The 27,987-nt window shown below is 34.3% G+C and overlaps 1 protein-coding gene across 1 annotated transcript in view; it reads right to left on the bottom strand.

Annotated features, from left to right (window-relative positions):
- Window positions 1–3,198: 3,198 nt before the first annotated feature.
- Window positions 3,199–27,987, bottom strand: part of NCKAP1 (NCK associated protein 1) — a 99,830-nt gene continuing 75,041 nt past the window's right edge. Inside the window, exons 21-31 of the mRNA XM_068544822.1 lie at window positions 26,383–26,601; window positions 26,063–26,193; window positions 25,729–25,826; window positions 18,256–18,349; window positions 12,278–12,360; window positions 11,745–11,825; window positions 9,631–9,724; window positions 7,043–7,159; window positions 6,344–6,453; window positions 5,160–5,249; window positions 3,199–4,128 (exon numbers count right to left, since the gene is read on the bottom strand). Coding sequence (XP_068400923.1) covers window positions 4,012–4,128; window positions 5,160–5,249; window positions 6,344–6,453; window positions 7,043–7,159; window positions 9,631–9,724; window positions 11,745–11,825; window positions 12,278–12,360; window positions 18,256–18,349; window positions 25,729–25,826; window positions 26,063–26,193; window positions 26,383–26,601 — 1,234 coding nt within the window. The 3' untranslated portion in view covers window positions 3,199–4,011. The remainder of the gene's footprint in view (window positions 4,129–5,159; window positions 5,250–6,343; window positions 6,454–7,042; window positions 7,160–9,630; window positions 9,725–11,744; window positions 11,826–12,277; window positions 12,361–18,255; window positions 18,350–25,728; window positions 25,827–26,062; window positions 26,194–26,382; window positions 26,602–27,987) is intronic.

The raw sequence follows: 27,987 nt of genomic DNA, 5'->3' as shown, positions 1-27,987 counted from the left end.
TAGTTCAATCTATTAAATAGGTAATGATTACAGTAAATAAAGATGGATTAATGACCAGTAGGGCAGTGATTTCCTTTCTTAATTACATTTAAAATAATATATGGTATAGATTTCTATTTCCTCTGTATATTTAATAACAAAAAGGCAACTTTACCTAGGTTCCAAAACATTTTGTAAAATGGGAAAACTTTCCAAAAAATGAAGTCTGGGCTGGAATGAGTAATAGAAACGTAATTTTAGCAAGCATATTAAAATATAAAGAGTTTTACAAATTAACTTTAGAGGGTGTAATTTAACTGGCTATTTTATTGGTAATTTAAAAGGTTAGTATTAATTACATCAATTTAGGGGGAAAATGATTTTTTTCTTTTTTGAAAATTATGTATACCAGGCTATTAGTATGAAAGGCAAGGAAAGCCTTACAACTTTTTACCTTCTGATTGGTAGATGTTTTTTACTTGAGAAAGATAAAGCTTTCAAAATGACATCTCTGAGAAATGAGGTTAAAATTGGTATATAGTTTCCTACATACAGTATCTAAACACACAAAGAGCAGCTTTTGGAATTAGCTTATTATGTCATTTACAACACACTTATTTAATAGTATAAATTTAGAATTAAGGAATTAGGAGTTTGGTATAATTTCAATCTACTCTGTAGTTCATATATTTAAACTGGACATCTTTTCAGTCTTTAACAGGTATATACCCTTTTTATATCAATGCTGTTCTTAACTTGGATTTGGAAATAAATGTTTTATACCTCTAAAAGTCAATTAAAATTCAGTAATCAAAGTAGCTGTGTACTAACTTTAATTACTATGCACTGTTAGTATATTTTAATAGTCATATCACTATACTCAACATTGTATGGGGGTGTTTTCAATCCTAAATACATGCACTAAAAAATCTTATACATGCAAATGTGTTCAATTAGTATTTTAAGAGAAAATCTTTTGACCACTCCACTTGAAAACAACAAAAAGAATGAAAATGAATAATTCACTAAATAAAAACCAGTAAACATAAAAAAAGATATTCCACTTTACTAATAAGCAAATGTATGCAAATTAAAACAAGATTTATGTTTCATCTTTTAAGGAGGAAAAGATGCATCAACAATAGTAAAATTGGTATATAGTTTACTTATAGGAGGAAATTATCCTCACACAATTGTAGGACTAAAACTGATATAATCTTACTGGAGGGAAATTTAATAGGTATCAAAGTTTAAAATGTATATACCCTTCCACCAAGCAATTTTACTGGTGAGAAATTATCCTAAGGAGATAATAATCCAAGTTCACTAAGATACAATATATTTATAATACAAGAATATTTCATTTTATTGCGCTTCGCTGTACTGCACTTCACAAATACTGCGTTTTTTGTATATTGAATGCTGGTAGCAACCCCGCATTATCAGATGATGGTTAGCATTATTTTAGCAATGAAACATTTTAAATTTAGGTATGTACATTTTTTAAGACATAAGACTATTTCACAGTTAACGTACTACAGTACAGTGTAAACATAACTTTTATATGCACCAGGAAACCAAAAAATTCGTGTGACTTGCTTTATTGTGGTATGCACTTTATTGTAGTGGTCTGGAACTGAATCCACAATATCTCCAAGGTATGCCTGTAATGAAAAAGAAGAAATCTGTCTAAATGTTCATCCAGATGAATCTGTTAAAACTAGTTATGGTATATATGAAGGCTTTAAAAAGAATATAAATATCAAAGACCCTTTTCTACTTGAGTGAAATAAGTAGATTACAGGCAAGCATACATGGTATGATGACATCACTGTTAAGAAAACAATAAAAACAGTATGTTGTAGTATAAATTCAGAAGAAAATAAGTTAAGAAAAACAAGATGTTAAAAATAGTAGTCAATTTACTTTTAACTTTATTTTTTAAAATGTTAAATTTATTTTTTGGAGGTAGAAAGGCTCTGCAAAAACCAATCACACAGGACACCAGTCAGTCAGTCAGTTTGAATATATGAGAAAAAACTGGGGCAAGGTAAACTTCACACGACTATAAAAGAACGATTTTTTTCTTGGCCTGAAGAGGGGTAAATTATGTCTTATGTACATCCTTATACCCTTCAACATATCACCCCGATCAAAGTGTACATACTCAAATGCCTACTATACCTCCGAGGATATCATTACCGACAAGTTATTACCACTCTAGGATCCTAATATTTCAAAGCAAACAGCACTTAATCTTAGTTTCAACTGTTACCTGTGTATTTAGGCTATTTCAAGTTTAAAACATTCCATTTAAAAATTCCTTCCCTTTTAGAAAATCCTCATGGAACCACTGGAAATTTTCAACAGATAGTGACAACTATTCCCTGCTTTAAATACAGACTGGAGAAATCATACACAAAATAGAAATATGATAATCTTGTGGCACTTCAATTTCATCCCAGTATCTGAACAACAGAAAATTGTAACTAAGTTCACAGGAGTTTTCTTTTATCTTAACACGAGTTACCAGGGCGTATACATAAGAAGCTGTGAACAACAGAAGCTCTATACGATATCCAGATACACAGCTGTTGAGAAACAGTCTTTACAATGCCAATCAAAGAGCAAAACATCTGGTTAGTTTTCAAACTAAATGAGCTGCTCTGCCCTCCATGACAACTGCCAAGCAATAGGCCCTTTATGTCTTTCCCATTCATTACTGACTGATGCAGTAGTTCTCAACATTTTCACTAATTCTATGATCATTCCATTTTTTCCCCCAATCTTTCAAATATATCTGTCCACTTGCTCACACATAAAATTAGCAAGTTGATGGCACACAAGTTTCCTTTTAGCTCTTAATTTTTAAAAAATGTTATGGAAGGACTTCCCTGGCGGTCCAGTGGTTGGGACTCCACACTTCCACTGCAGGGGGCGCGGGTTTGATCCCTGGTCAGAGAACTAAGATCTGGGGAGCGCACCCGCACCCCCCACAAAAAAAAAGCTATGGAATTTTATTTTCTAATTTTAACATTTTTTCTAGAGGAATGTTTTTCAAAACATTTAAACAAATCTTATAATAGGTGACCTGGTATCAACATGCTACTTAGACATTCCTAGAATAAATTAAAGTTTATTTTAAACTAAGTTTAAATGAAAACTTTCATATTACTGAGTAAATTTCTGAGGATCCCAAATTAAAGAAATCATTCAAAATGTGATACAGTCTAGTGTTTATTTTATGTTATGGCAGATACACTTGAATTTCAAAAATTTAAAACATATAAAAAGTGGTTAGGGACTAACATTTGTATCAACAGTTGATAAATGTCTAAGATTGTTTATTATACAGCAGGGTTCAATGGTAGTGCTAATGCCAAGAGGGCACCATGGAAATTAGTCTAAAAATTATCATTAGGCTTTATACAAGCAACAACATTTGCTGCTGTTTTAGAATTTTGGGATACAGTCTGCTTCTAATGCTAAGCAGTCCTTTAACATTTTTAATGTTATACAGTGTTATAGTAATTAGTTTGGCAAATGTTTCAAAATAAAGTAGAAATGTATTCATAACATCACAGAAATGCACATCCAGTTTTGTTTTCAATAAGAACCATAATAGGTACAGGTCAGAACTCTTCCCTATATGAAATAATTTACACACAGATGAATGCTATATCACTATCTAAAATAATCACTAAATACAATTCTTTTTCAGAAATAAACAAGCAAAGGTTTTTTTTTTCCATTATCAAATATCAAAAACATAGAGAATGCATGTTTTTCAAACAAACGATACTCTAAATTGAAATAATTTCAGTGAATTCAGTGAATGTGCAACCTAAATCAACCAAGTATACTGAAGTACAACGATATTAAGAAACCAATGATCAGAAAACACAACTGTATGAAAGAAATTTATAATAATCCACAAAACTGTTTTTCAGGCCTTAAGGTAAAATAGTTCCACAGTTTACAGGTAAAACCGAGGCAACAAAAATGCGTGCTTGTCTTCAATAAGTAGATATTTTATGCAGAAGATGTAACACTTTGCTTGTAGACAGCATGGTATGCATTTCTCAGCAAGACATAAGGAAAACAAGATTCCAAAAGATCCATTGTCAGGAATGGGGATTCCTGCACAATCTGAAAAATTCCAAAAATGCATCAATTCAACTTACTTATAATGGGAACATTTACTGACAACTAGTAAAGCATAATTTTATATTGCCGTTATTGGGAATAGACATAAATTTTCCTTTCACTTTAAAATCTGAAATGCGAATGTGCCACAGTGTATGCTATCAAAACATTTTAAATCACTACTTTTCAATTAAATCAATTAATCAACAGGAAATACTGAGCACTTGCATTGCCCTCAACAATATATCACATTTAAAATGTGGTCCATATCATCAAGTCTAACTGGAACCCAACACTAAGCTAAAAAGCCAAATCAAACATGAGACCATCTACAATTAAGTGGAAAGCTGTTAAGTTCCAGAGAGTTCAAAAGAGAAGAAAAATTAACATAGGCCAAAGTAATCAAGAAAGTCTATCTGAAAAGAGATTCGAGCTACGAGGTACGCTGAATCATTATTAGGATAGACACAGACCTCTGCAGATAAAGGAAATTATTCTAAGTGAGGAAAGAATCACATGGTAGAAACAAGCACACGTGGTTTCATGGCAGTAAAGAGAAGGCACTGAAGAGGCACAGAAAATTACAGGAAATGTTATTAGATGGGTGGGATGAAGTCAAAAAACAGAAAATTCGGAAAGAGTTCAAACTGATACACTAGGAAAATATAAAGCCTGAGTGTTTCCCAATAGGTTGAAAAACTATTCATAAAAGAATACTCTATAGGTAATGGTGATCTTTTATTCTGTTGTTTTCTGATGTGATTACCATATGGTAAAATACAAGTGATATCAGTCTATTTAGCAATTATTAGAAAGTGTGTGGCTTGGGTGGAGTGAATATAAATGGTCAAAAAGATACATCATTGTTATAAAGCAGAAACTAACATACCATTGTAAAGCAATTATACCCCAATAAAGATGTTTAAAAAAAAATATCAGCTCTTATTATAATTTAATGACTGAAATATCAAGAAAAGACTATCAGGAATGACTGGAACTTTTTTGTTGTTAGCAAAAATTAAAATAAGACTTACCATATCTAGCAGTAAATAAACAGATTCTCTATTTCTTGTCGTTGTTTTATCTGTCTCCTGGCCAATTTTCAGTAGACTGGAGGATGCAAGCTTAAAAGTATACATACATTTTAAATAAATAAGTTTTTTAAAATAAAATGTTCACCACTTATTTTCAGTATGCTTCAACTTGCAACACATTTCCATCATAAGGTGAGCTTAGGTTCTTTACATTCAAGCAACAATTTAAGAGCTATTAAGGTATAAACAGATACAAAGATAATAAATATAATCAAATATTCTTATTGGTCTTTAAAACTGATTTTTTTCAGAACAGGTCTTTTTTTAAAAAACGATTTAAATTGCTTTTTCTCTTCCCAGTAACTGTATTAACTATATTTTAAAATTCCCAAATAAGAAGAAAATTTCACATTGAGTTTGAATTAATAGGACCACAATGAGATTAAGACATTAAGTCTTAAATAAAGGAAATAAAGAAAATGAAAAGAAAAATTTTAACTCTTAATACTGTTTTCTTTGAAATAGATGTTATTTTGTCCTCAAGTTAGTTTGCTAGTACGTTTACTTTAAAAATAAAAAAAAATATTTTTAAAGCTAACAGGATTTATAACTTAAAAAGAAGCAAATATTCTAGTGTTCTTTATATCACAGTGCATCTTTCTTTTAATTAAAATATGAAAAAGGTAAGTTGATAAAGGGAAGAAAGAGCTACACTACCATAGAAACTAAAAGCTATACTTCATGAGGCTAGAGTTAGCACTACTACCCTCTTTTGGCAGTGAATAGTATTCTTACTTTTGAGTTTGTTTCCATTAACAGTCTTTCTCCAAATAAATGGAAATAAGTAAAATACATCCTTTTAGAGGGATACATTCATCCTTTGCCTCAATTTTCCTTTGTTTTGTTTTTTTCTCTTTCAAACTCTAGGCAAAATTCTAGGGCAGTCCAACCATCAGCTTAGAAAAAAAAGTCACATTGCAGAGCTCTAGAAATGAGAGACTTCTAAGTCAAAGGAAAAAATGCTAAACTAACTGCTCCTTGACTTTAATGCCCTAACTTTACCTATTCCTTATTCCAAAAATAAATAAATAAATTAATTAAGAGAATTTGCTTTGTTACACTTCATAGTTACGATTTTTTATTTTCTCTAAAAATTGTCATGAGTTTTGTTTGATTATACACACCGCCAGAAATTCTTTAAGCCGATCTTCAATGCTTCCCTTGTGAATTGTAAACAAAGCTGCAGCGATCTGGTTGATGGCTTTGGCCAAGCAGTGTATGTTGTTGCAGTGCCCTGAGAAAGCGCAAATAGGGTTTGTAGTTTCTGTGTGATCCCAAAATATCAAATCTTTAATGACTTCATAATCTACATAAATAGTGGCATGATTAAAAACAGAGCTGAAGCATAACCTGCCTTGCTTGCTCTCCCTTCACTTTCATGAGAACTAGTGCTTGTAAAAACAGTGTAGAAGAGAACAACAAATAATTATATCTGTATTAAACAGGCACATTTTCAAAAACCCCTAAAAGAAACCATATATCAGTTTTATATTGTCTTGGAAACTTAAAAAATAAGTGCTTAGCTGCTTTACAAACATTTCTTCATTCAATCCTTAAAATAATCCTAAGAATTGGATACTCCCTTCACTATCCCCTTCCACACACACATTCAGGCACCCACAGGCTCACATATACACATTCCATATGTGTATACGAAACTGGGGCTTAGAAAAAGAAAAACTGACTATTCAAGGTTATACAACTAGTAAGCGGCAGAACTTAACCCACTTTTTATTATTAAAAAAATCAATTAATTGAAAAGTACCTACTATGTCAAAACTCATAACTTTTCCAGTGCCAAAACAATTTTAAACCACTATTACCTTCTATAGCAGGGCTATACTGAGACATCACATTACTGGCCAGTGTTGGCAAAGAAACTGCCACAAAGACCATGAGGAGGCAGGCAATTTTATATTCTTCTTCTGGACTTATGTTTTCTAAGGGATAAAAATTAAAAATAAAGTCAAGGTATTTCTGTCAAGATTAGTTAAGAGTTGATCATCTAAACCAGAAAAAGCACATTTTAATTTTTGTGTATTTTACTGAGTCTCTATAGAACTGATTACAATTTTGTTACAAGAAATACAGAATGAATAGAAATAAAACACATTACTATTGGCTATTATCAAGTCCTCAGGCATATTTCAAGGACCTCTAATAAAACAATGAAGCAAAAAAAATTTTTTTTAAACTGTAAGGTTTAAAAATATTAGTCCTGTAACTAAATACATTTTTAGTTACAGGACTAAAAATACGTTTAGAATAACTGGAATCCTAAAATTTCCTAATTGAAAACTAATAATAAATTACTTTATAGGAAAATTCTATGTTTCAGTATAGAAAATTATGTCATAACTTACTCTGCAAAATCATCCAAAAAACTCTTAAGTTTTTTTTCTAAAATAGATATAAGTGAAATGTACTATTAAAAAGATAAATGTGGAAAGACTGGATTTCTAACCTCTCCATTTTAGAAGACAGGAGAAACCAGTCATAAATGAATATAACTAGTATTGTCCTAAGGTTTTAAATATTTATTGTAAAATAATTTATCTAAAATATTTATTGTATCCATATACTAAAATTGTGGGTTATCTATGTACTTCACTTATCTGGTACCTGGGAACATCTAGTCACCTTACTATTTATCAACACATATAACTAAGAATTGAACATAAGAAAAGAGCCAGAATATATTTTAAAAATCTGGCTGGTCATGACTATTCACAATAGCTAAAACATGGAAACAACCTAAATGTCCATCAACAGATAATGGATAAAGAAGATGTGGTACATATATACAATGGAATACTACTCAGCCTTAAAAAAGAACGAAATAATGCCACTTGCAACAACACGGATGTAACTAGAGATTATTATACTAAGTGAAGTCAGTCAGGAAGAGAAAGACAAATACCTTATGATATCACTTATACGTGGAATCTAAAATATGGCACAAATCAACCTATCCACAAAACAGAAATAGACTCACAGACATAGAAAACAGACTTCCGGTTGCCAAGGGGGAGGTGGGTGGGGAAGGGAAGGACTGGGAGTGTGGGATTAGCAGATGTAAACTATTATATACAGGATGGATGAACAACAAGGTCCTACTGTATAACACAGGGAACTATATTCAATGTCCTGTGATAAACCATAATGGAAAAGAATATAAAAAAAAGAATGTCTGTATGTATATAACTGAGTCACTTTGCTGTACAGCAGAGATTGGCACAACACTATAAATCAACTATATTTCAGGAAAAAAAAATCTGGCTGATTATGAAAAATATAGCTGTGGCAAATCAAGTAATTATAGTAATTATCCATGTGACTATAATTAACATACTGCATGAATGATGAAACAAAAGTAATGTCAAATCAAAAAAGAACGGATGAACTCAGTCAAACACCATGTTACATCCAAGGAAGTAGGGGAAGGTATTTTAGTACCAGAAGCAGATGAAATGTTTTTACTTTGTAGAAAAATCTAGAAATATCTAGAGAATTCTGTGTACCACATTTCAAAGGGCTGATTTTAAAATATTTTGAATGTTTAATATTACATAATAATGCACAGACTCTTTATGGTAAGTAGCTCTAGTCCAATTAATATAGGACACCCTTTTCTATTTTTCTATACATTTTATTTATTTGTTTGTTTGGCTGCATAGCAGCTTGCGGGATCTTAGTTTCCCAAGCAGGGATTCAACCCTGGCCCTGGCAGTGAAACAGCTGAGTCCTAACCACTAGACTGCCAGGGAATTCCCAGGACACCCTTTTCTAGATAACAATGCTTCTATCTATTAGACCATCTCCATCAGCATACAAATGCTATTATTTCCCCATCTGAAAAATATCCTTCTCTTGATTTTACTCTTGCCTCCTGCTACTATAATTTTATTTCTTCGCTCCCCTTTTTACAGTAAAACTCTGTGAGAGAGTTGTTTTATACTCATTATCTCTAATTTGTTTTCTCCTAAGCCTCTTTAATGAGCCTTTTGCCTCTAAGACTCCACTGACACTGCTCTTGTCACACGTATTAATTCTACATAGCTGATCATTCCCTTTCCACTCTCCTCGAAGCGATTCTTTCCTGGTTTTTCTTCTCCTTCACAGATCCTTCCTTCTCAAGTTTCTCTTTTAGTAGTTCTTCCTCTTCTCCCTGAACTCTTAAACTTGAGAGTGTACCAGGACTCAGACTCTGATCCTCTTCATTTCTGCACACTAAATGGGCTTAATAACCTCATACAGTCTTATGACTTAAATATCTAATCTGTATGTACAACAAACAAAGAAAACCCTTGATATAAAGCAGGAAGTTGAACAAATAGATAAGTATCACACCTATATCTGTGTTGTCCTGGTTATCTACTAAGACTACTACATAATTACTAATGCATTTTACCTGATTTTTGTGAGGAAAGAGCTACCACCAAGGCAGGATCAATCTCACAAGGTAATCCAGCAGCTGATGACAATTCATATACATTCATTGCAACCTAAAAAATATAAGAATTATAGAGTAAGAAATATTCTAACAAATTTCTGAGAAATCTCACTTTAGTAAGAAAAGGTATAGTGTTTAAATTAGAGTCTGCCTACAAGAACACTGGAGAATTTCAGAAAATTGGCTGTAGAAGGAACTACAGCACAACTAACTTCACTGAACAAGCTGATTTAGTATTTTGTGTGTGTGCACTGCTGATTATAACTTGACACTACTAAGCCAAACAAAACTTGTATACTTTCTGTGGGAATTCCAACAGAATCATTCTAAAGCTATTATTTTTCTTGGAAGCATAAGTGTAAGATCAAGATCAAACCAACAGATATGAAAAAAAGAACAAAAGTGAATCAAAATTACTGGCCTTACGTTTTATGTCCATACTTGTTTAATTAAAAATTATAGTGTCTCAGTGCCTAATCATGTTGTATCTATAAATACAGTAAATTACTTATTATAATAGATTTTTAAAGGAGTACTAATTTAAAACCTGATAAAGCAATTTCAAATGACTAATTTTTTTTGGTATCATATATGGATTTCACGGATACTCTGCTCAATAACTCAGTTAAAAACTACCTACATGGGACTTCCCTGGTGGCACAGTGGTTAAGAAACCACCTGCCAATGCAGGGGACACAGGTTTGATCCCTGGTCTGGGAAGATCCCACATGCCGAAGAGCAACTAAGCCGGTGCGCCACAACTACTGAAGCCCGTGCGCCTAGGGCCCGTGCTCCGCAACAAGAGAAGCCACTGCAGTGAGAAGCTCGTGCACCGCAACGAAGAGTAGCCCCTGCTCACCGCAATCAGAGAAAGCCCGCACACAGCAACGAAGGCCCAACACAGCCAAAACTTAAAAAAAAAACAACAAACAACAACAAAATACTACCTACATAATTGGTTAGCCTTGATATTACAACAACAAAAGTTTACAATCTAGTATAAATTTAAGTGTAAAAACACAACTATAATACAAGGCAGAATATATTTAATTCTACAATGAACAAACAAAAAGTTCTCTGATAATACTAAAAAAAAAGAAGAAAGAAGAGATGAAATGATCACTTGGGGATCCAGCAATATTTCTTAGAAGATGGCAATTGAATCAGGCATTAACAGATGAGCAGGATTTCAAAAGGCAAAAATAGAAGAAGCCAGGATTTTCAGGAAGAATAAATTAGAGAACAAAGTAGAAAATGTGAGAATGCACACAACAAGATTTGGTCATCTTACAGGACCCAATGGAAGAGAGGGATAGAGTAAGAAAGTGAAGAGAGCGAGAGAAGGATGGAACAAGTAATGGAAGATAAGCCTCAAAAATAAATTTGAGACTTGAACGCCATACAAAAAGTTTAGAAATAACTTTTTCAAGTCAGAGCTTTTCAAAATATGCAAAACAGAAAATAATCTTTCCAAGAAACATGAAAGTTTAGAAAATATAGATATGATAGGTCAATTACTAGATGTGTAACCACTGGTAAATCTTTGCTGGGATTAAATCAGTGGCTGTATTTCATGATCAATAAATTTACAAAACAAACAAAACCTGTGGACTCTGGTAAGGCTACCAACCTTCTTATATTTATTTGTTTAAAACAGGATACTAATTTTAAAAATTATAGCCTATAATTAACATCCTTTTATAAGACTTTTTAACATCAATTTTTAAAAACTGAAATTAGCTTTATTTAAAACAAAACAACTCTCATTTCACTGGCTTATCTTTTTCATTCTGCTTATGACCATGTATAAATAGCTATCAGTTTAAGGAAAAGGTGATTGATATTAACCCATTTTACATTGCTATAGGTGATCAAGGAAGATTGACTTTCAAAATGCCTATATAGTATTTTGGTGCTGAGCTCTCTAAGATGCATTTTCATAGGCAAGCATGCTAACCCATCACTCTAAAATATAAACTTTATAGTAGCTTAGGATTTATTAAGTTTTACTTCATATGTAAGTTAAATATGTAATTTTAAAAACTGTAAAATCCAAATAGAAGTTTTATTACCTTCATATCAGTTTCCCTTGGAATGTGATCCTTGAAATCTTCAATTGAACTGACAAGAAAAGGAATGTGGTAGGACAAGACCTAGGCAGGAAAACAAATTAAGAATGCAGAATTATTTTTAAAAAGCAACCTCTAAACTTATGAGATATTATCATTCAATTACTTCTAGTTTGCATAAAATTATTTTACTTTATCTATTTTCAAGTGATTTTCTAAAGTACTACAATACACATAAACAGAATGTATTTGATGCCAAACCAAGTATAGTCAAAATGGAAAATGCTCTAATGAAGAAAAAGGTTGAAAAAGTAGCACAATATTCAGGCAAGTTATATCCCCTAAATTTCAATACCAAAACAAAAAATGAGTTTAAGTAACTATAATTTTTATATGCTTTATTTCATATAAACTATGAAAACTGGAATTTTAATTATATTACTGCCAACGATAAATTTTTAAAGTTACTTTTAAATTTCTGGGAAATTAAAAAGGATTATTTGGCTATAGGATATGTACTCATAATGGTTTCTTACATCTCTAAGTGCTTCTTGTGCCAATGATCGGAAGGATAAAATTACACCAATTATTGTCATCCTCTTCAAGACACTGTCAACAGCTAAATTTGAAGGAAGTGGAGAAAAGAAGAGAGTGAATTGGATTCTTTCTTAACCATGGAGAAAAACTCTTAGTCATAAAATCCCCATGATAAAAGGCACAATTAAAAACAATTTGATTACAACCAATGATTAAAGAGGCAAGGGTACTGAAAACTGATATTAAAATTAGGAAATTATAGTTTACTTCCAGTGGAGTACACTCTGTTCTTTAAAATGGTTTAGATGGTTCATCAGAATCCTGAAACAATCACGCAAGTAGCCACCTGTATAATCCTATCACATTAATGGTAGTGATAGGAGGAAGGAGAGAGAGACTAGGGGAAAAAGAAGAAGCTGATCAGAGTGGATCCTCAAAAATCAACTGGCGGGACTTCCCTGGTGGTCCAGTGGTAGAGAATCCACCTTCCAATGCAGGGGATGAGGGCTCAATCCTTGGTCGGGGAACTAAGATCCCACACGCCTCCGGGGAACTAAGATCCCACACGCCTCCGGGCAACTAAGCCCATGCACCACAACTACTGAGCTCACACACCTCAATGAAAGAGCCCGCACGCCACAAACTACACAGCCCACGTGCTCTGCAGACCACGTGCCACAACTAGAGAGAAAAAACCTGCATGCCACAACTAGAGAGAAGCCCACACGACACAATGAGGAGCCAGCGCACCACAACAAAAGATGCCACATGACTCAACAAAGATCCCGTGTGCCGCAACTAAGACCCGATGCAGCCAAAAAAAAAAAAAAAATCAACTGGCCCTGGAACTTGGAGATGCTAAATTAAGTTGTTGAGGTCTAGAGAGTCCAGAAACAAAAAATGACTATTGAGATCATAAGCAGTAAGACCAGGTTTCTGAAGACTATGAATGGATTTGATCACTTACGTTTTGGTTAGAGAACATTGTTCTGAAATTTATTGCTATTATATTCAATATCAAAACTTGGTTAAATAAAATCAAGAGAGATTAGAATTAGAAGGATCAATACCTTCGTATTTTAAAAAGCCAAAATGTATTGAATTACTCCCTATATACAAGTCATTGTACTATATAATAAGAAAGCAAACATAAACAAAATAATAATCTAGACCTTAATAACAGTCTAAATGGACGGTCAAGAAAACTAAGAAAATATGATCTTATTTATATGAGAGAAGGTATATATGTATACACATATACACACACACACACACACATATATTTGTATATACATAATAAATTTCTCGACAGATGTATAGAAAACTGTTAACTGTAGTTACACCTTTGAGAAGCAGGAATGGAGAGAATTTTGTTTTGACTTTCTACCTCCTGTGTGGTTTGTTTAAACCTTTACCATAAGCATCTTTTATTAATACACATGGAAAGGCATAAATATAAGCCAAAATGTGATGAGAATTAAAACAGAGTGTTAACAAAATGATGTAAGGCACAAATATGTTATAAATTCCACAGGCGCAAAGTCTTATTAATCTTTTTATCTATCTATGGCACTCAGCAAGAGTGCTTAAGACCCAGAAGACTAGAAGATGTTCAATAAAATGGTTATTCAAGAAATGAGACTAGAAAGTTGTTACTATCCAGATAAGGAGAGAAGAAATGAGGGTAAAAGAAAATATTTCTCTGAGAATATGTCATCCAATTTATGGGCATAAAGGAGGAGTGAGAACAAAAGGGCATTCCAGTCCAAAAAACAAGACAACAAACCCAGAAAAAAGAATGCAGAGAATAAGGTGAACAATCAGAAAATAAGTAGTGTGATATAATCATATACTTCCCAAAGGATGTTACTCAGAATTTAATGAAGTTTGCAAAGACTGTATCTATAACCTCCTCTTGAATATGCACAATAACAATATATTAAAAGTTCTGAGAAACTTCAGATTAAGAAATCTTGTTTAACTTATTGTTTTAATAAATAAAATAAATTTGCTCAAGTCACATAGTCAGAAATTCCGAAAAATTAAAAGTTAATTTCAGATTGTCTCCCAATTCAGAGCTACTTTTCTTTTTTTTTTGGCCGCACCACGTGGCTTGCAAGATCTTAGTTCCCCAAGCAGGGATTGAATCCGGGCCATGGCAGTGAAAGTACCTAACTACTGGACCTCCAGGGAATTCCCCAGAGCTACTTTTAATAAATTATATTGCTTTCTCTTTTTTAGGGTATTTAAAAGAATGTGTTTGTTGACTATGAAAATCAAACTGCTACACAAAAGTAAATCAATTTCTGTATGTGGGATAAAGGCAGCACAAAGGTAAAGAAGAGATCAGAGACAAAAGAGAGTATTCTGGAAAACAGTTCAACTCAAAGCATAGCTTTCTCTATTCCCCTAAATAAGTCACTCTCAAGCAGATCTTTTCTTTTTCCAAATCACAAAAAAGATTTTGTTTCAAATCCATGAGTAGAAGAGTTAAAGTAACAGTAAACATGCATTGAACACTGCAGTGGATTAGTTGCTTCTAACCAGATGACACAGTCAAAATGTTGTTTATTAGCATGAAATTAAGTAGGGTTAAGGCCAGTTGGGTGATCAAATGAGTATTTAAAAATTAAAGAAATGTGAAAAATAATAAAAAAAATAATAAAGTAAAACATACTAGAAAACAGAAGTATATAGTATAACAATGAACAGAAGATTGCCAACAAACACATGAAAGGATGCTCAACATCACTAATCATTAGAGAAATGCAAATCAAAACTACAATGAGGTATCACCTCACACCAGTCAGAATGGCCATCATCAAAAAGTCTACAAACAATAAATGCTGGAGAGGGTGTGAAGAAAAGGGAGCCCTCTTGCACTGCTGGTGGGAATGTAAATTGATACAGCCACTATGGAGAACAGTATGGAGGTTCCTTAAAAAACTAAAAATAGAACTACCATACAACTCAGCAATCCCACTACTGGGCATATACCCTGAGAAAACCATAATTCAAAAAGAGTCATGTACCACAATGTTCATTGCAGAACTATTTACAATAGCCAGGACATGGAAGCAACCTAAGTGTCCATCGACAGATGAATGGATAAAGAAGATGTGGTACATATATACAATGGAATATTACTCAGCCATAAAAAGAAACAAAATTGCGTTATTTGTAGTGAGGTGGATGGACCTAGAGTCTGTCATACAGAGTGAAGTAAGTCAGAAAGAGAAAAACAAATACCCGTATGCTAACACATATATAAGGAATCCAAAAAAAAAAGGAAAAAAAATGGTTTTGAAGAACCTAGGGGCAGGACAGGAATAAAGATGCAGACGTAGAGAATGAACTCGAGGACACCGGGAGGGGGAAGGGTAAGCTGGGATGAAGTGAGAGAGTGGCATGGACATACATACACTACCAAATGTAAAACAGACAGCTAGTGGGAAGCAGCCGCATAGCACAGGGAGATCAGCTCGGTGCTTTGTGACCACCTAGAGGGGTGGGATAGGGAGGGTGGGAGGGAGACGCAAGAGGGAGGGGATATGGGGACATGTGTATATGTATAACTGATTCACTTTGTTATAAAAACAGAAACTGACACACCATTGTAAAGCAATTATACTCTAATAAAGATGTTAAAAAGAAAAACAATGAACAAAAGAGATCAGATAGGGATTTAAAAAATAATATCCTACTAAGATTTGAAAAAAAATTTTTTAAATTTATTTTTGGCTGCGTTGGGTCTTCGTTGCCGTGCACGGGCTTTCTCTAGTTGCGGTGCACAGGCTTCTCATTGCGGTGGCTTCTCTTCTTGCAGAGCATGGGCTCTAGGCACACAGGCTTCAGCAGTTGCAGCACGCAGGCTCAGTAGTTGCAGCACGCGGGCTTCAGTAGTTGTGGTGTACAGGCTCAGTAGTTGTGGTGCACGGGCTTAGTTGATCTGCGGCATGTGGGATCTTCCTGGACCAGGGATCGAACCTGGGTTCCCTGCATTGGCAGGTGGATTCCTAAGCGCCACCAGGGAAGTCCCCTTACTAAGTATTTATTCACACTCCTCCTCCCTATAATGCTACCAAGTCAATCTTTCCTTTTTCATTTTTTTAATTTCATTTTATAAAGTTCCATACAGTAAACCTGACTTTTCCCCCTTTCAGTGTAATTTTTATTAAATAATTTTGTATTTTTTTATTCATTTATTTTTTGGCTGCGTTGGGTCATTGTTGCTGCGTGTGGGCTTTCTCTAGTTGCGGCGCACAGTCTTCAGTAGTTGTGGCACAAGGGCTCAGTAGTTGTGGCTCATGGGCTCTAGAGTGCAGGCTCAGTATTTGTGGCTCATGGGCTCTAGAGTGCAGGCTCAGTATTTGTGGCACACAGACTTGCTCCATGTCATGTGGAATCTTCCCAGACCAGGGCTCAAACCCGTGTCCTCTGCATTGGCAGGTGGATTCTTAACCACAGTGCCACCAGGGAAGTCCCAAAGTTTGTATTTTTAAAAGCAGGATAAGATAGCCTAATAAAGTGATTCTCTAAATCATTTTATAGTTTTACAAAATTTGATATAGCTGCAAAACATTTAAAAGAAAAACATCAAAGGGGAAGTATATAAAATATATGCATCTTTAATTTACTTCAGGGTTATTTTTTATTTATTTATTTTTTTAAATTTATTTATTTATTTATTTATTTATTTATTTTTGGCTGTGTTGGGTCTTCGTTTGTGTTGGGCTGCGAGGGCTTTCTCTAGTTGCGGCGAGCGGGGGCCACTCTTCATCGCGGTGCGCGGGCCTCTCACTGTCGCGGCCTCTCTTGTTGCAGAGCACAGGCTCCAGACACGCAGGCTCAGTAATTGTGGCTCACGGGCGTAGTCGCTCCGCGGCATGTGGGATCCTCCCAGACCAGGGCTCGAACCCGTGTCCCCTGCACCGGCAGGCAGACTCTCAATCACTGCGCCACCAGGGAAGCCCAAGAGTTATTTTTTATTTGGGTAAATAAACTCTGGTTTTCTCAAATACAGAGAATATTTAATTTAGAATTTCACTAAATTTTTAATGTTGTAAAGGCTTTTGAATGAATCAGTTAAGTATGACTTTAAAATAATTTTTAATTATAACTTTGAGTTCAAGGACAAAAATCAAATGAAATTAATTCAAGTACATCTAAAATAGGTACTTGGCTAAACATACTTTAATAAACACTTAAGATTCACTGCTATTTCACATATCTCCCACAAAGAATCAGTATCAAGAAGACTTTTTTTTAAGTTGTAGGCTCAGGTTTTCATGCAATGAATACTAGTTAGCAATACAAAGGAACAAACTACTGATTTCACTTAACACAGAGGGGTGAATCTCAACAATATATACGAAAGAGTACATACTCTGTGATTCTGTTTATATGAAGTTTTAGAACAGGCAAATTTAATCTACAGTGATAGAAATCAGAGCATTCACTGTCTAGGGGTGTGAAACTGACTACAAAGAGTCATGAGAAGCTTTCTGAGGTGATGGGACTGCTCTACCTCTTGACTGTGGTAATGGTTATGTGGATGTACACAACATTTGTCAAAATCCATCACACCATTCACTTAAATGTGTGCATTTTACTTACATAAGCAATACCTCAAAGTTGATTTTCAGAAAATTACAGACTCAAAAGTTAAATCTCCTTTAGTCTAAATTAATATAGATTTATTGTATTTAATTTAATGGGTTCATGAACTAATTGATAATGATATCAAATATTTGACACATGGTACTAAGAGTATGGAAAAGAAAAAAAAATTATGAAACAGGTAAGCCATTCACTTAAAAGATCCTTTGACTGCAAAAATTTTCCAATTCTCCTCATTACTGAAGAGTACTTTTCATAACTTACTACTTATATTTATATTTATAAAATTTGAGCAAAAGCTAAATACTGAGTGTCAAGGTGTTCGTAATGCTTATAAAAAGTATCATGAGTTACCCACATGATAATCTTTTAAAGAGTGCAGCCATCTGGTCGGGTTTGTCAAAGCTGGTCCTCATTTGTGTTAGCACATCAACATTCTCCACCACAAGTTTCTAAAGAAAAGAAAAGAAAGATCCTAGGTCAGGCATAGACCTCCTTATGTTGATGAGATAAGAACATGCTTGGAAATTAAAATCTAGCAAGTAGGAAAAATAATACATGAAATCTAGATGCTCTATGCTATGTTTTTGTTATTGTTTTCATAAAAGAATTTTAAAATTATTTACATAAAATTAATGTTTTCCTTCAGTTTGCAAATTCAAGAAGGGAGGAGTTCAGGAAAAAGCAATAAAGATAAGTAGTAGGATAAAGGATTATCTTCTGCTTAGACACAGAACAGCACCAATAATAAAAAGCAGACACTGAAGTGGATATAGAGAGCAATAAATTCCAACTAAAACAGAAAGAACTTGCTAAAGTTAAAGCTGGCTGAAGATAGCCTAGAATTCATCATTGGATATATATATATATATATATATATATATATATATATATAAAATCAGAGGGAGAAAAACTTGTAGGGATATGGTATCACTTCACAGAGAACAGAGCAATGTTTCCTAGCACAAAATGGAAATGTCAACTATCAACCTCCTCTTTCAGGGACCAGTGAGAAAAGGGAAGAGAAGAGAGGGAAGAGAGTGAAGGATAGCTAATTAAGAAAAGTATAACTCATTAAACAATGCTTTTCTTAAAAGGAATACTGGAAAAGTAATTTCATTTAAAAATTATAACTCAAACAAATATAATTAATTTTATTCTGACAGAGATAGTGGGTATATGTATTTGGAAAGCCTGGATATCTCAATTCAGCAGGTCTGGGTGTGGAGATGTATGTAGCAAGCATATTGTTAAAGTGCCATAGTGGTTGTGTTACAAGCCAAAGGCTGATGACAACTGATTTAAGGGGAGCATGGAAAACTAAATGGAAAATCTATAAAAGTAATTTTTCCTATACTAGTATGAATTTTGCTTATGTTCCACTTGAGATCATTTCTGTTTATGCTCTCATTCAGATGTTCAGCTCCAGTCACGTTTATTTGCTAAATTCAACTTCTACAGTGTCTAATTAGACTACCTGCTCTCTCTGAGACCAATTCAATACTTGTCCCATCAATCAATATACACTCAAATATATGCTCAACCTTGACTGTGCTCACGCACCTTGAACATAATATCATGTTATCAGTGAATCAAAGACAGCAATGAATTTTAAATGCACCATTATCTAATGTGCCATTAAGAAAAAAACTCGGGCTTCCCTGGTGGCACAGTGGTTAAGAATCCACCTGCCAATGCAGGGGACATGGGTTCGAGCCCTGGTCCGGGAAGATCCCACATGCCGCGAAGCAACTAAGCCAGTGCACCACAACTACTGAGCCCGCGTGTCGCAACTACTGAAGCCTGCATGCTGCAACTACTGAAGCCCACGCGTGTAGAGCCTGTGCTCCGCAAGAAGAGAAGCTACCGCAATGAGAAGCCAGCACACCGCAACGAAGAGTAGCCCCCGCTCGCCGCAACTAGAGAAAGCCCGCGCACAGCAACGAAGACCCAATGCAACCAAAAATAAATAAATAAAATAAATAAATTAAAAAAGAAAAAAGAAAAAAACTCTACCAATTAAAACTAACACAATGTTTTCTAATCATATAAGACATATAATTTCAGAAATGCTAATATAGGATAATTGTTTTAGAATCAATAAATTATTGTATATATTTAATAGTAAGATTCTGTAATCATTTTTAAGCTCCTCTACTAGGCAATTTACAAACAATCCCATTTACCCTGATCCAAATGAGGGAGGTGACAGTCCAATTTTATAACTGAGAAAACTAAGGCTCAGAGAAGTTAGATAACTTGCCCAAAGTTATAGATATTAAATAGTGGAATTTGGAATTTGAATTCAGGTATGCCTGATTTTAAAATCCACACTCTTAATCCCTAAAGAAATGGTTGTTAATCTTCAGTGTGCGTCAGAATGATCTGGAGGACTTGTTGGGCTCTAGCTCCACAGGTTCTGATTCAGCAGGTCTTAGGTAGAACCAAAACTTGTGCATTTTTATTAAGATCCAAGGCAAGGCTGCCACTGCTGACCTGGGGACCATGCTTTAAGAACGATTACCCCGAAGTATCTGTTTGCACATTACTCTTAAAAAAAAGTTAATGATGTCTCCTCTTAAAAGTACAGTTTATATACATTTCTTTTCTCCCTCGATTGCACCCTGAAACAGAGCTTTCTATACATTTAAAGCCATTGATTAATATCTCTGACAAATGGCCCAAATGCTGGAACTAGGAATTATAACTAAATAGTCTGGAACAAACTGAGACTAATCAAGTGAAACGAATCAAGACTACTAAAAAAAATGTTGGTTTTCTGTTAGAAAGTGTTAAATTCTTGGCACAATTCATATTTAAATTTCTTACTTCATCCTTCTAGGACTCTGAAGAACTAGAAGAACTGAAAGAACTGGCAAGACTGGAAGAAGTTGACTCGATGGGCACAACTCCAAATGAAACACCCCAAGAATTTTAGTAGGATTGGAGACACTGGTGGTTTTCTTCTCCAGAAAGTAATAAGCACGTTTTATCATTATTACATGTGCACAGTGTTGACTATGTCTGACACCCGATTTACTCACAAACATTAAATATAAAGAAGCTTTCCTTTTTTTTAATTGGCCCACAAATTTACTCTGAAATAAAAAGGTCCTCAGCTAAAACAGGAACTGAAACAATCAATTAAGGTAATCTTTAAGATAAAAAGAAGATGCAGCCACATAATATTTAGTTTATGTCAGTTTAGATTAAATATAAAAAATAAAAAGAGAAAATTAAAAGCTAAGATGTTACAGAACTATCTTAAATATATTATAATTCCCCCCAAAACACTGTATTCACTAATTTCATAAAGATTAAAATGCTATATCGGCATCATCATGCTCTACTATGGAGAGTGTGAGTTATAATCTTTACTGAGGGATATTTGACAATATCAGAAAAAAATGTAAATGTACATATTCTTTGATCCACTTTCAGAAATTTGTCCTATAGAAATGTTCAAACAAGTATGTAGACTACATGGAAGTGCTGGCTAAATGTAGAGAACTCTATATGTATGTCTAAACTCTGCTTCTTCCAGAAATACACTGAGGTGATAGGAAAAAAATAAAAAGGCATAAATCTTTGGTAACAAAGGAAACAACAGAAGAAAGAAGACCTAATGAGAGATGCCAACAAAATTCTAGAAGATGAAAACTGGAGCAAAGAATAAGTGGAGAAGAGAAATTTGAGCAGTTAAGTTCCTGCAGGGGAGATACTATGCAGAAGGCAAGCTAATGGAAGCCTCAGGGCCTACGTAGGACTCAGAAATTGCAGGCAGTGGCATAGAAAGGAAGACTTGGGCTTGATAACAAGAGGGTTATTACATGTCTGTAAGGTGGGGGGGGGGGGTCGTTACACACCCAACTTCTCCTCACCGTCTTAAGAAGTGATGCTGACAAGGAGGACTCTACATTCAGGAACATCAGGAACAGAAGGTGGCCGGAGAGAAAGGGAGAACGACCTAAGAATCACTGTAGCCAGCCAGATGTATTAGACCTCGTCCCTCCTCCCTCCCCTAATCTCCAACAGACTTCCACTCTTCAGCTGGAGCTGACTGCATGTGAAAAATTATTTGCAGGAATCATTTGAATCCTAGGATGAAGATACCTTTCTCCAGAGAGGATTTTTATTGGCTTCTGCCAAGCACCTTGGGGCACTACTAATCTAGGACCACTTTTAATCCACATTCAAGACTTGAGATTCAAGACAAAGAGAGTAACACAAACAGGGCTGCAAATCCTGGGGGGTGGGGGGTGAATCATTTCCAGTTCACTGTTACCCTGAAGGTATAACTCTTTGGGGTATCTATGTAAAGAGGGCAAAAGGGAATTTAAGCAGAATTCCTTTCCACTCCTACTTTGGGCAGTCTTTGGGTTTTGATTACGGAGCCCCTTGCTCCCCACAAGACCACCAAGACTCAGCTGACTCTTAACAAATGTTACTTCTGGATCAGCGAATGTCCTCACATCAGCACAGTGGCTTACAGTGCTTTCCTTGATTTTAGCCTAGAAATAAACACCTCACTGCCTTTTTAGCTCTTCTTTAGAAAATTTTTTCTTTATATACATATATATATATATGTATATATATACATTTCAAAAAAAGTTGTCCTTAAGCGAAAAGTTGATCTAAATAACCTAGCCTACCAGTATTGGAAGCAGCAATCTGTATGTTATTTTACTTTTGTAATTTCATAAATTTGATTATTCTAAGGAAAGTAATTTTATAGGACACTGAAAAATGCAAAGCAATTAGAATCAGCACCGATAGACAAGTACTTCTGGAGATTTATCTCAATGAGATATAAAACATACTGAACAGTATAAAACACATTGAAGTTGTCTATATGAAACACCATTATATTATGATCGTAAGATTTCTTACAGAATAAATGATCAGAATACACGTTGAAGTATGCCTCAGTACACAGAGGCTGAGAATACAAAGTCATAAATAACACCTCCAGTTCTTAATAATATACAAATAGTTAAATTCAGAGGGACTTCCCTGGTGGCTCAGTGGTTAAGAATCTGCCTGCCAATGCAGGGGACATGGGTTCGATCCCTGGTCAGGAAAGATCCCACATGCCGCGGAGCAACTAAGCCCGCGAGCCACAACTACTGAAGCCCGCGTGCCTAGAGCCCATGCTCTGCAACAAGAGAAGCCACGACAATGAGAAGCCCGTGCACTGCAACAAAGAGTAGCCCGCGCACTGCAATGAAGAGTAGCCCCTGCTCGCCACAACTAGAGAAAGCCCACGCGTAGCAATGAAGATCCAACGCAGCCAAAATAAATAAATTAATTAATTAAAAAAAAAAAAATAAATTCAGAGAAATCTGAACTACAACTTGGGATTATTAAGAAGGATATCTAAGAAAACCACTGTAAAGCACTGTGCAATTCCAGAAAACTAAATCCTCAGGACTAGCTTTGTTTTGCAGAAATCTAAATGATAATGGGCACAAGGCTAGAAATGTAAAGCTTTCATATTTATCGTTGACCACATGAAGAAGCCTTCTGAAAAATACTCAACTAAATCAGGATTTAGTATTTGAGAAGCAAAAAAATAAAAATAAAAAGCCCCTAAATACCAAAACATAATCATGTGATTTTCTAAAAGTCTTACAAGTAACATTAAATCATTAATAAAATAGGCAAGTTTTTATGAAGGTAAAAAGAAAAGTTAAGTAAGGAAAATCACACAGATTACTAAAATCAAAAGTTTTAGAGAAAAAAAAGTTTTAGTATCTTAAACCATCTTGGTTTTGGGGTATACTACATTCAATGAGAAACCCAAGCTAATTCACACCCATATATCTCCAAAGATAATAAATCTAAGCTCCTACACAAAAAGTTTCTTTTGTCTAGCTTTTTAACTCAGGTTTAATATTACCAAATATTTGAAAAAGAATCCAGCCAAGAAATAACACTAGAGTCAGAAAACTCATAGTATTAAAAAAGAAGTCAACACGATACTATTATCACATCAACTTTAAATTAAATTTTAATATCTGAGAAAGAAAATATGGTCACTCCAAGATACAAAAGAGAAATGTTAAAACATAAGCTCCTTCCATTTCTTTTAAAGAATAGGAATGTATTTGATAACACTGATACTTAAGGACATAGCTAAGACAGTTAAGTTTATAAAAGGATTACTGAAAGACTATGACAAAATCTGAACTAAAAAAAATCCAGAAATAATGAACAATATCTAACAAGATAAATTATTAAAGGAACAACAATAAAGGTCTAAAAAACGAAATCACACAAAATATAAGATGTAGAAAGCCTGGTTCAAGTCTGTATATGAAAACAAAAGAGGGGAGGGGAAGAAGGAAGGGGAAAGGAGGAAAGGAGAAGGAGGAAGGGGGAAGGGAAAAAAAGGCACCTGATTCCAAGTTGAAAACAGCATGGTATAGCTATGTAAAGTGCTGATGCTATCTTAAACTGTATCAGTAAGTATGGTGTCCAGGGTAAGTAGGTACACCCTCACTACTCAGATCTCTAGCTGAAGTTTATTCTCAGTTCAGGGCACCAGCCTCTAAAAGTGACACCAACAAGATAGAATTTGTAACAGAAGAGAGTGAGACTAAATATGAATATACTTCACCTAGGGAAGAGAAAGGTAATACCAACGAAAGTTTTTAAATATGTGAAGGGTCATCTTGTTAGAGGCAGTCTCTACCTCTTGATGTAAGAATGAGGACCAATCAAAAATTACTATTTAGATATTAACATAACTAGAGATATGCAGTAATTGATAAGACTGTCTCATTTTCAAGAAGACCAAATCATCCACCTAGAAAAATGTGTATTCTGGCATCAGATAAGGGTGGGTTAGCTGACTGCTAAGATCTCTTGCATTTCTCAAGACAGTGTAGTAGGGTACTAGTATAAGCTCTGGAGCCAGATAGACTATACAGATTCAAATTAAAAGTTTCACCACTTATTAGCATGTGAGCCTGGACAAGTTACTTAACCTTTCCTGGTCTCACTTTTCTAATTTGTAAAATAGGGACAATACCAGTCTTAAGGATTTAAAGGAGTTAATAAAAAATATATAAAGAGCTTAGAAAAGTCCTAGAACAAAGTAAAGAGTAAGGAAAGCTACCTATTTTTATTTTTGAATCCAACAGATATTTACCAAGCACTACTATGTGCTGGACACTAATTTAGCACCAAGGTTTTAAGAGAGTTTATAATTGAGTTTTTATTCTTGTGAGTGACATAAGATGCATGATATGGAAGGTCACCAGTAAAATACAAATACAGCTGGATAAAAAGAATAAAAAGTAATGGTTGCTATTTTTAAAAGTGTGGTCAAGGAGGGATATTCTGATAATTGAAAATACATGAATGTCATGAGAAGACAAGCTAAGACAGTATCTTAGTGAAGAGTATTTTGAGATGACACAATAGCAAGTAGGCCAGCCAGGATGGAGGAGTGTAAAAGGTGAGAAAAAGTGGAAGGCCAGATCCTCTAGGGGCCTTGCAGCACTGTTAAGGACGTCAGATACCTTGAATTCTCATAGATATGAATAGACTAGTTTTTATTATCACATCATAGTACTCAACCCACCATATTAAATGGCAAAGAAGCACTAAAAATACAAACAGTTCTAGAAGAATATGCTTATTCAGTCTGAAATAAAAAATAGTTGGCAAAAGCTAAATTACTGGACCATAATTCTTCTATTATCTCTTACTGAAAGGAACACAAGAAAGTAAATTAAAGATGAGAAATTTGTTTCCTGAGGCTTCTAGGCTTGCTGCTCATATTCTTGAAATGTTTTAAAGCTAAAATCAATAAAGACTATATTACCTTAAGTTCAGCAACTTGTGATGAAATATGCCACATAAGGCTTTCACTTAGGAACTTCATACCATATGGGCCTAGCAGTTCTGATAACGACCTCATTTCTGAAAGGAAATGGAATTAATTTTATACTTTGACAGAGCAAACATTTTAAGAAGCAAATTATTAATGGAAAACCCTAAGAAAAGTCAGTAGAATAAATAAGAACACAAATGCAAAGCTAAGTCTAAGATACAATGTATGATTATCCATATAATTGAATGAAAATAGTAATAACAGAATCAAAACCAAAAGAATCAAGCTTTCTTCATTCTCTAAAACATGTCAAAGTATTATTCACCTGATATGTCAGAATATTCCTCTGCATTAAATGTTAATTCATTTTCCGTAGGTAAGTTCACAAATGCTTTCATTGCAGGGAAATAAGCTATATGACCATTGCTGACTTGTCTTAACAAAGTTTCCAGATACCTAAGGCGAAAAGTAAATTTACAAATGGAGAAATTAATTCAAAATTTATTATGGTATACATTCCTGCATATAATTTTAAAGTTGAGTAATAATATGAATGAGCAATTATCCATTAAAAAAAAAACTTTCATAACTCATTCATTACAAAGAAACTTTATATCACTCCAAATTTCTAAATATGTTCCTTACCAATTTGTGTACAGACTTGTAATGGTTGGCTCTCCATGACTGTCTAAATGTTGTGTTTGTTGAAGAAGCACATTATTAAATACTCTTGTAATATCAATTTGCACATAGTTTTCTATTGACTGGAGTACAGTCATGTATGCTCTTACGCTTGTTAGAAGCTCTGATGGTTTTGCAATTTCCTGTGTGGCTTGATTATACATAGTCATTCCAACAATTGACCTGGGGGGGGGGGCGGGTAAAGAACGAATTAAAAAGTTCTAATTGTTGTATCTATATAAACAGGCCATTCAATCTACTGATCTCTAATATTAAATAAGCAATGAAATTTTAAATACACTTTGTTACAAATTCATGAAATTACTACTACGTTTATCTCACAGAAACAACTTTAAAAAAGAATATATACCTAAAAGGTATAATGAAATGGGAATGCAAGTGATTAAAAAAAAATACTAAGGGCATCAGTAATAAAAATGATTTAAGAATAAAGAGGTTTAAAAAATTCCTTTAATATGATATGTTGTCTCCAGCAAGTACAGTGGACTATTTAGTCCATAGCCTGAATTCCTTTGGCACTGTTATGTGCCAGTAGTTTTTTAGGCTTTATATATATTACCTACAGTCTTCATATTTAATAACCCTACTATGCAGTTATCACCACCATTGCATAGAGGGGGAAAAAAAAAAACTAAGGTGCAGAATTCAAGTAAACTGCTCAAGGTCACTTTGTTTGGAAGTGGTGGGTCTAGGATTTGACCCCACATCTGCCTGACTTAGTGCTACCTCTCAACAAAATGCATGACAATCAAAGCATGGCAACAACAACAAAAGCTTTATTGTACAATAATCACTCACACCACATAAAACACAGATCTGTTTTGTTTATATCCCAAGAAACTGTATAAGCCTAAAAGGAAACAAATGTTGAAAATACTTTCCTAAGCGATCTTTTCCCACATTAGCCACCTTCTTTAAAACTCCCTGAGCATTAGATTTACAAAGATCTTAGACTTGTATTTGTAAGGATGAATCCTTAAAGACACCAGACAAACCCCATCACTAGTAACAGTCCCAGAAGAACAACTCAAGACAAAAACTGCTATCCTTGTACACAGCCCCTAAGTCCTAAGATTGTGCTCAAGTGATCAGCAAAAATCAACAAACTAATACTCACAAGCTATTTGTCCTGGCATAAAAATCTTTCCCAGGTAAACAAGTTTATATAGCCTTGCCTTGATCCTGATCACTAAGTAGATGTTTGGTAAAAAGAACATCTGCTTCTCCTTGGATTAACGGACCAGACTGTTTACAGAAGGAAAACAAGGGAGCTGTAAACTGAACCCTACCTTCCACCCACCACTCCCTACCCCACCCAGTTGAGAGCCATAAATACCAGAAGGCGTAATGTCCCTTCGGTCTAAATACTGGAGCAGTCTGGGTTTCACTCTCAGGATGCCTACCTTACTAAAGAAGAGCAAAAGATAGTCTTTGCTCAACACTGGACTCTTCTCAGCTGATGACTTAACACTCAATTTACTGTCCATTTAAATATTCTATTTTGTTCTATAATTGTCGAAGCTCTAAGCTTTATACCGTTTCATTACT

Source organism: Eschrichtius robustus, chromosome 5 (assembly GCF_028021215.1).
Source record: "Eschrichtius robustus isolate mEscRob2 chromosome 5, mEscRob2.pri, whole genome shotgun sequence".
Taxonomy (NCBI): Eukaryota; Metazoa; Chordata; class Mammalia; order Artiodactyla; family Eschrichtiidae; genus Eschrichtius; species Eschrichtius robustus.
Note: the sequence above shows the minus strand (reverse complement) of the source record. Positions and strands in the feature narration are given on the sequence as shown.